Source organism: Amblyraja radiata, chromosome 33 (genome assembly GCF_010909765.2).
Source record: "Amblyraja radiata isolate CabotCenter1 chromosome 33, sAmbRad1.1.pri, whole genome shotgun sequence".
Taxonomy (NCBI): domain Eukaryota; kingdom Metazoa; phylum Chordata; class Chondrichthyes; order Rajiformes; family Rajidae; genus Amblyraja; species Amblyraja radiata.
Window position 1 is genome coordinate 22,651,553 of NC_045988.1, and position 9,828 is coordinate 22,661,380.

The 9,828-nt window shown below is 45.8% G+C and overlaps 1 protein-coding gene across 1 annotated transcript in view; it reads right to left on the minus strand.

The window, feature by feature from the left end:
• ilvbl (ilvB acetolactate synthase like) overlaps positions 1 to 9,722 on the minus strand; it is a 41,148-nt gene extending 31,426 nt beyond the window's left edge. The window contains exons 1-3 of the mRNA XM_033049964.1: positions 9,205 to 9,722; positions 7,198 to 7,399; positions 2,563 to 2,690 (exon numbers count right to left, since the gene is read on the minus strand). Coding sequence (XP_032905855.1) covers positions 2,563 to 2,690; positions 7,198 to 7,399; positions 9,205 to 9,333 — 459 coding nt within the window. The 5' untranslated portion in view covers positions 9,334 to 9,722. The remainder of the gene's footprint in view (positions 1 to 2,562; positions 2,691 to 7,197; positions 7,400 to 9,204) is intronic.
• Between the last annotated feature and the right edge of the window lie 106 nt (positions 9,723 to 9,828).

Below are 9,828 nucleotides of genomic sequence, written 5' to 3' on the forward strand. Positions count from 1 at the left end.
GCAAAATGTGAGATGAAGGTAAATGCAAGAATGTGGACCACTATCCACTTTTTGTAATACACCCACAATTCTCAAATCCACACTGGCAACTCAAAGTTCCCTTCACACATTACCTCCATGATGCCAGCCTCAAATAGTTTCCAAGGGTGTCAGTTTAAAAATGTCAACCTTGTATTCCAACAAAGTCACCACTCTTTACCTCTGTAATCTTCACTAACCCTCCAGCGTCTCCACACCTCTCCACGTCTGTGCTCACATTCAGTTACTTTTATTGATGTTCGTAAGATATAGGAGCAGAATTGGCCTAATCTGCCCATCGAGACGGCTCCGCCATTTGATGATGGACGATCTATTTTTTTCCCCCATTCAACCCCATTCTCCTGTCTTTTCCCTGAAACCTTTGACACCATTACTAATGAAGAACGTATCAATCTCCACAGTAAAAATACCCAATGACTTGGCCTCCACAGCCAGCGGTGGCAATGAATTCCACACGCTCTGGCTAAAGACATTTCTCATCTCCATTCCAAACGTACATCCTTTTATTCTGAAGCTGCACTCTCTGATTCTAGACTCACCCACGATTGGAAACATCCGCCCCACATCCACTCTATCTAGGCCTTTCGTTATTTGACAGGTTTCAATAAGATCCTCCATCATCCTTCTAAACTCCTAATTTTGATTGCCATGCCTTCTGCTACCTAGATTCAAAATTCTAAAAATCCCTTAGCAAACATTTTGACCTCTCTTCTTTCATGATTTCTTAAAATCTTTCTTTAATCACCTGTTGTACTATATATATTAAGTAGCAGAATCAGATTTTGTTTAACAAAACTTTGTGAAACGCTTAGGTATTTTATGACATTAAAAACACTAAGTAATCCAAACTGTAGTGTTAAAAACATACAATCATAGAGATCTTGCCAAATACTTTCCTGATACGCAACAGCAAAGGTCACAGGCAATTGACCAATATCTAGTAAGCTTGTGCAGTTCACAGGTTAAATTGAAACTTGTCGTTTTGGGGAATTGATTGGGAAAGAGTCTAAACTTCTACAGAATTTCAATGCACTGTGGTACCTGTATTATCATCAAACATTTATTAATAGTAGATTGATTTTTCAAAGATGTTTTTAAAGACAGATCTGGTGTCACCATCTCTATATAACTAAAAGTCTTCGTCTTGTTCGTGCCCACAATGTGTCAATCTGGTTTTCTGATCTCCTGCCAAATGCTAGGCCACAGCCTTCCCATTTTCATACATCCTACTCACATTTTTCCCGTTGTAGCGATAAACATCTTCCTGTTGCATTCCCACCTATATGTCCCGTTATTAATGAGCTAAATTTTAAAAACAGCCCCAAAAACTCACCCATTTCGAAATAAAAATCCGAGTGACGTCACAATGCACTCGCAAGGTAGGACAGGACACTACAGGAGGGAGGGCCACTCCAGCCCCCTCGGTGAATGAGGAGTGGCGGCGGCTGCCGGCACCCGCCACCTGGTGGGGAGGGTGGTGTCATGGGCCGAGCCCGGGGACTGGGCCTGGGCTGGAGCCGAGCCTGGTGCTGGAGCTGGAGTGACGGCAAAGCCCGGGGCTTTTGATGGGGCCGAGAAAGAAGCTGCCGCTGGAACCAAGGACGAGCCTGGGTCTGGGGTCAGGGACGAACCTGGAGATAAAGTCTGGGCCTTGGACTGGTGCCCAGGTGGCGGCCGGGCTGACGGCTGAAGTCTACAACAAGGCCGAGCCGAGTACGAGAACCAGGCCTAATTCCAGACCTTGCGTTGCTTTACGACCTGGGTAGGTGCTGGGGCAGGGAATGGGAGTGATGGGAGGATGAGGGAAATGAGGAGGAGGGAGATGGGGTGGAGAGGGGAAGATCCTGGGGAGGTGAGGAGGGATTGAGGGAGTTGCAACGTCTACACTCCCTCTCTTGCCCACTCCCTCTCTACCCCCTCCCTATCTACCCGCACTCCACCCTCCCTCCCACACTACCCCCCTCCTTCCCTGTCTGCCCCTCCCACTCTAACCCCCTCCTTCTCTACTCCGCTCCTCTCCCTCTCTACTCCCCTCCTCTCCCTCTCTACCCCCCCTCTCCCTCTGTCCCCCTCTCTCTCTACCACCCCTCCCTCACTAGGGATTGAAGAGGGAGGGTGAAGAGGAGGAGGAAGGAGTGCTGGGGGATGAGGAGAAATGAGCCGTGCCTGCGCAGTTGGGGGCTATAGGTGAGTGGTGCAATATTGCGTTGGGGAAACGGCTTGCGTCGGGGGAACGGGTGAGTGGTGGAATCTTGCGTTGAGGGAGCAGACTTGGTCTAGTGAAGTATTAAAAAACAACCAAATGTTGCCTAATAAACATTAACACCCCTTTCCAAAATTTCCAAGGAATTTCCTATAAAGTTTTCTTACAAAATTGTTCATATTGAAAAAACTGACTATAAACAGCTTACAAATAAGGCAAACCAAATGAAAAGTGCCACAGACAGTGACTCATTCAATAATTGTTGAAACAATTGCGTGTGCATTGCTTGTCACAGGTAGACACTTAAAATTCCTGTTCACCTGTAGGAGAGTTGCAGCTGCGCCCCCAATCAACAGCACTGGTGTTTCTGCCATCTGGGCGTTTTTAATTGCAGTCACGGTGTTTGTTAACCCAGGACCTGCGGTTACAGCGGCAACACCAATGCAACCTGCAACAGAGCGAGAGAGTCAAGTCAAGAGAGTTTATTGTCATGTGAGAGTGTGTTTTCAATGGTTATATTCAATCGTTAGCTTTCTGTAACAGCACAAGTAGCAGCAAACTCCCAGAAGCATCAATATGAACTTCATCACCTGTGAATGTGGGCACTTGTGTTAGTTCTTTTCACAGTTCCTGCCAAGGGAGTGATTAGCATGCTACCCAATTATTTTTCAGTCAGACAGGATTGTCAGCTCTGTTGTATAAAATGCAAACAGCTGAACTGCCCCAGTTTATTAAGAGCAAAACAAGGGACAAATATAGAGCAGAAGAGGTACAGAAGATTTACACAGCTGACAGCTAGTGATCTATGTTAAAAGGTATACAGCAGTTACTGTCAATTACACTGATGTGAACAAATTCTACAGATCTTCAAGATACAAGATACATTTACTTGTCACATTGGTCGCCATACAGCCATACGAATCTGATTGTGAAACTGGAAAATTAACAGTGGTTGGGGCTAACAAAGAATCTTTACCTCTCATTCATTATCCTTTTCTCTTTTATATCTTGAATGAGTTGGATGATCAATTAATGTATTTATTCACTGAGGAATAGTTTCAGGTTATAAGAAATGCAATTATATTTGAAAAGCAGGTGGAGAATATGGCATGTGGGCAACTATACTGTAATCTAAAGGACTTTCTGCAAAATTAAGCAGAAATTATGACCTTATAAAACAAGTTTAAGATTGTAAAACAGTATGTTGTGTATTAGTGTTTGGCTGCACTTCCTCTTTATTCAGGGCCATATCACATGGTGCAGAACACCCAAACTATTAAAGTGAATACATTAAATGGGGCAATAGATCAGTAAACCATAAGTAAGTGGCACCAAACAAAAGCACAAAATGCTGGGAACACGCACCAGGCCAGCAGCGTCTATGGAAAGAGAAACCGAGTCGAGGCTTCAGGTTTGACTCCTTACTTCAGCCTTCATGGGCGAGTCTGTGGAATTCATTGCCCCAGAAGGCTGTGGAGGATGTCAATGGATATTTTTACAGCAGAGATAGATAGATTCCTGAATAGTACGGGTGTCGGGGTTATGGGGAGAAGGCAGGAGAATGGGGTTGAGGGAAAGACAGGACTAGTAAAAATTATCTAACATGGATGAATCAAATAACATCAGAGGTAATGAAGCATCACAACTACATGACCTAATCAGAGAGGAGTTGATTGGGATTTAAGAGGGATTGGTTCACTTAGTATAGTTATCAATAGGGATCATCTGTCAATGCAACACAATAGTTACAGTCATAAAAGACAGGCAACAGGCAGGCAGGTGAGGGAGATCTCCAAGGTAGATGCTGCACACCACACTCTCTCTGTGTAACACTTTGACCAGCTGGGAATGATGAAGACCAGAAAGAAGATCACTCTTGACTTCAGATGACAGTGAGACACTTTGTTGTTCATTTTTGACTGACCAATCTTTACATAAGAGAATCATCACATCTGCTACCAGTCATCTGTTTAATATGATTATAATGTAATAGTTAATGTCACTCATTTGTCTGTGAACCAAGAAACCACACTATTCTTTAATCCTTAGGTGAACTGTGAATATTTGAAAAGTTGCATCCTACACTAATAACATCCTGTGTGATTGGGGAAAAGATAATCTATCCCTCATGTCTTTCTTGACCTGCCTGTAGTCTTTGACACGGTTTATCACACCGGCCTTCTTTCTCTACCCATAATCTGGTTGGCTGAGAGGACATTTGTTTTGTCCTATTTATATTAAAGAATGCACAGCAATAACCTTTGTTCCTTCACACTCTCTGCTGTCTCCAGTATAACAATATGTTATTCTTCAATTCCATTGACTGAAAACACTGATAGTTTTCACGTGCTCAGACGACACTCAGCCTCATTTTACCTCCAATTCACATGAACTCTCCATTAGTTCCATTATCTGTTTGCCTGAAATTTCCTCCTCACAAATGAATTGGGCAGATCAAAGCTAATGTGTTCGATCTCATTCACAAACATTGTTCCTTAACACGGACTCCATAAAACCTCCTGGCAATTGTCCGTGACTGAATCAGACTGCTTGAAAACGTATTTTTGATCACACATCCATTTGCATCTTCATATCATCTGACAACCACCATTTTCATTTACATTTACAGACCACAGTCCATCATCGGCTCTGACCTTCCTTCCATCGAGGGGATTTATCACAGTCGCTGCCTTAAAAAGGCTGGCAGTATCATCAAAGACCCACACCATCCTGGCCACACACTCATCTCCCTGCAACCTTCAGGTAGAAGGTACAGGAGCCTGAAGACTGCAACAACCAGGTTCAGGAATAGCTACTTCCCCACAACCATCAGGCTATTAAACCTGGCTCGGACAAAACTCTGATCATTAATAACCCATTATCTGTTATTTGCACTTAATCAGTCTATTTATTCATGTGTGTATATATTTATACAATGACATCAAAAACCATAGCCGAGAGCACTGGCTCGCCCCAAGGCTGTGTCCTAAGCCCCCTGCTGTTTAGTCTGCTTACACACGACTGTACTGCTAGACTCAATAACAACTTCATCAACAAGTTCGCTGATGACACAACAGTGGTGGGTCTCATCAGTGACAATGATGAGTCGGCGTACAGGATGGAGGTGGAGCTGCTCACAGGATGGTGCAAATCCCACAACCTCATTCTCAACGTGGGGAAAACTAAGGAGATGGTGGTTGACTTCAGGAGGGCGGGAAAACAACACCATACACCTCTGCACATCGATGGAGCTGATGTGGAAAGGGTCAGTAGCGTGAAGTTCCTAGGACTCCACCTGTCAGATGACCTGATGTCCACAACCAACACCACAGCACTGGTCAAGAGAGCCCAGCAGCGACTACACCCTCTCCGAAGACTACGTAAAGCAGGTCTCCCCACTACACATCTACGAACTTTTTATAGGGGGACAATCGAGAGCACATTAACCAACGGCATCACTTCCTGGTTCGGGAGCTGCAAGGTGTACGAACGGCACCAACTTGACAGGATTGTGAAGACCGCCAGCAGGATTATTGGTGCTCCACTCCCTTTCTTGCTGGACATATACAGGAAGAGATGTATCAGCAGCCATCTCCATCATCAAAGACCCCTACCACCCATCGCATCACATATTCTCCATCCTGCCATCTGGGAAGAGGTACAGGAGCATTAGCTGCAAAACCAGCAGGATGCTCCTCAGCTTCTTCCCGCAGGCTATAAGACTGTTAAACGGACTTTGCCCCCTGCCAAAGTATCGCGCACCAACCACCAACCTGGACAGAGCTACTGTTGTGCCGCTGCCGATCGGAACGCCTGTTGATGTTTAGTTGAGAGTAGTGTTAAACTTGTTCATGATATATGTATTTTTATTTCTATTTATTTTTTACTGCACACTGAATGGACACTGGTTTGAGTAACGTTTTTTTGTTTCCTCTGGGTATGTGAGTACTCAGGAAAATAACAATAAAGATATACAATACAATACAATACAATATATGGACACACTGATCTGTTTTGTAGTAAATTCCTACTATGTTCCGTGTGCTGAAGCAAAGCAAGAATTTCATTGTCCTATCAGGGACACATGACAATAAACTCACTTGAACATGAACATTTCACTTCCAATAGCCTTTAATTCCCTGATATTTCAAAAATTGGTCTATCTCCTCTTTAAATACTTTCAATTATCTAATTTCCACTCCCTCCAGGAGAGAGAATTTCAGAGATTAACCAACTTTAGCAAGAAAAAAACCCCATACACCTCAGTGCTAAATAACAATCCTCTTATCTTGTAATTATGTCCCGTCGTTCGAAACTTTCCCACTTGGGATCTTATGCTAAGTAAAATCATCCCACATTTTTCAAAGCGCTAATGAATAAGGATCCAACTATTTTAGCTGCCTGCAATAGCATGTCTCATCCCCGGAATTGCAATGCCAGCATATCCTTTCTTGCAGAAGGGGCAAAACTGTGCAGCATACTTCAGTTGTGGCCTCAACAACACGCGGTACAATTGCACCAGTACTTCCCCATTTCTAAACCCTAGCCTTCTTGACTAATTTCAACAAACCTGGGGGAGAAGTTCCAACCCTCCACAAACCCTTGTAAATAGAGTTAAGAGTGTTTTATTGTCATATGTCCAAGGTAGATCAATTAAATTCTTACTTGCAGCAGCACAATTAAAAGTGCCAAATCAGTTTGTCTAAGTCTACCATGAGGATATAGAGTAGATCAAAAGAAAATCATTTACATCAGCTAATGTTGCATTCTGGAGGTACCTTTGTACAGTGAAAAGATGCAAAAGGAAAATGGGGTGTGGTTTACGATAAAGATCAAATGCATATTTAAAATTTTATCTTTTTTTACAACAACTCTTGACTTTGGAAAGGAAGTTAATGAAAAGGTTGTAAGGGCAAGCTAAGGTTAGTCAAGTCACATTTATCTTGAAGAACTACCTGACAGTCTGGCCACAGAATCAGCAGCAAACACAGCAGTGGCCTCATGTCGGGTGTCGACCACACGAATCCCAATCTTTTCACAAGCCACGAGAATAGGCGATATATGTCCGCCAACAAGAGTAAAGAGGTATTTCACACCGTGAGCCTTCAAAACCTCTGCAACTGTCTCACCACCATGTCTGGGGCTTGAACTTTCCACCTATCCAAGAAAAAATCAAAAAGAAATGTTAAATAAACAAAGCAGAGCCTCAAGCAAAACAAAGTGCTGGGGGAACTGAGCAGATCCTGGGGAAGGAATGGGCAAGGGACCCTTCTTTGGATTCCAACATCTGCAGTCCCTTGAGCCAAGGGTGTTTAATTGTCATATGTACCCAAACAGAACAATGACATTCTTACTTGCACCAGCACAACAGGTATGCAAACACAGTATTCAATAGATAACATAATGAACAAAAGTAAACAAGTTCAATAAATAAAAGAAACAACATTGGTGGAAAGCAAACCAAAGGCATGAAGTTCCTAGTGCAACTAAGCCAGTTCGATGTTTAGGAGGTGTTTGTCGTGGTCAATAGCCTGATTGTTGTTGTGAAGAAGACTTCAAAAAGAGCCTTAGTTCTCAACATACAGTTAACTAACTTCCCATTTACAACAGAATGCATAAATGCACAGGCCATGTCCTTGATCACCAACCTGATGAACGCAAAATCACTCAGATCCCCCATCTCCCTGATTAATCACAGAACAGGATTCAGTATATCCATAGCATTAAAAGTCAGAGGAACTCAGCTCAGGCAGCATCTGTCAAGGGAACGGACAGGTGATGTTTTCGGTCGGAAACCTTCTTCAGACTGAAGGGTCCTGACACATGACCCTGCCTGTCCTTCCCCTCCACAGATGTTGCCTGAACTACTAAGTTCTTCCAGCACAATGTGTTTTGTTCAAGATTCCAGCCACTGCAGTTCCTTGTGTCTTCAATATACCCATCTCTGACCACCAGGGTATTTCAGGAATGCACCAGTTTCTTCTAGCACTTTATGGCCAATGTGGCCTCTCTGATTCCTGGCTCGAGGGCACTAGACCCAGCCCACCCACTCATCCTTGGACAGGAGCCCGCAAACCTCCACAAGGCAGGGGCAGCACTACCCACTTCACCCTGTTCTAGGGCAGGGCAGCGGCCAGACCCTCACTGCCACCCTTTTGTGATTCCTGCTGCTCTCCATCTCTTCCACCATGTTCAAATCTCCCTCACCCGTATCCACTTGTCACTGATGTAGGAAGAAACTGCAGATGCTGGTTTACACCGTAGATACAAAATGCTGGAGTAACTCAGCAGGACAGGTAGCATCTTTGGAGAGAAGGAATGGATGACATTTCGGGTCGAGACACTTCTGAACATGTTGCCTGGCCCGCTGAGTTACTCCAGCATTCTGTGTCCACTTGTTATGCTGTCCCACCCCTTTCATCTCCTTTCTAGCTCTCTTCCCCTCTACTCCATCTGTCTGAAGAATGGATAGGCACAAAATGCTGGAGTAACTCAGCCGGCCAGGCAACATCTCTGGAGAGAAGGAACGGGTGACGTTTCGGATCGAGACCCTTCTTCAGACTGAAAGTCAGGGGAGATGGAGATATAGGTGGATGGGATAGGTGTGAAAACGACAGATCTAAGTAGACGCTGATACGGAAATGCCGGATGGTTTATTGTTATAACGCTGCCTGTCCCGCTGAGTTACTCCAGCATTTTGTCTGTATCTAAAATTACCAGAAACTTCGCCTGGCAATTCCCTCCAGAGATAAGGCCATTCGGCCCATCAAGTCTACTCTGCCATTCAATCATGGCTGATCGATCTCTCCCTCCTAACCCAATTATCCTGCCTTCTCCCCATAATCTCTGACACTTGTCCCACTGAGTAGCTCCAGCGCTTTGTGTTCGTCCCGGTCCGCCCCCGCCCCCACCCTGAGGCAGGATCCCAGCTGTGTGTCCCCCCGCCGTCCCCCTCCACTTACCCGGTACCGGAGCCGGTGCACCAGACCCAGTCTCCAAGGCACCAGCAGCGCAGCGCCAAACACCACGGCCGTCAAGCTCCAGGTCAGCGCACATCCCACGCAGGCGGCGCCCTCGGCCTCCAACTCCATGGCCGCCGAAAGTGGAGACGGGTCGGGGGTGTGGGGGGGGCCGAGTCCTTCCCTCACCTCAGCCCCGCGTCGCTGTCACCGTCGCCATTGTGCCCTCCCGTCCGGCTCCGCTGTGCTGCCGGCCCCAACTGCCAATCGCCGACCGATGGGCGGGACTTCCGGGGTTACTGACAGCCCTAACCGCCTATCAGGACCGTGAAGGCGGGGGAGACTGGCAGATCCAGCCGCCTATCGCAATCGAGTGAGTGGGTGGGACTCCCAGGATGACGGACAGCCAGAACCGCCTATCAGTACAGAGGAGGCGGGACTTCCGTGATAACTGACGGCTCCAGCCGCCTATCAGGGTGTAGGGGGCGGGGCTCCGGAGATGGCGGGCGGCGCCAACCCACAAAAGAGCTTTGGCGCCAACCGCCTATCAGGAAGGGGAAGGCGGGACTTGCCGTGTGACGGATAGTCCCGTTCACCAATCAGCTCGCAGATAATCGGTGACGGGTA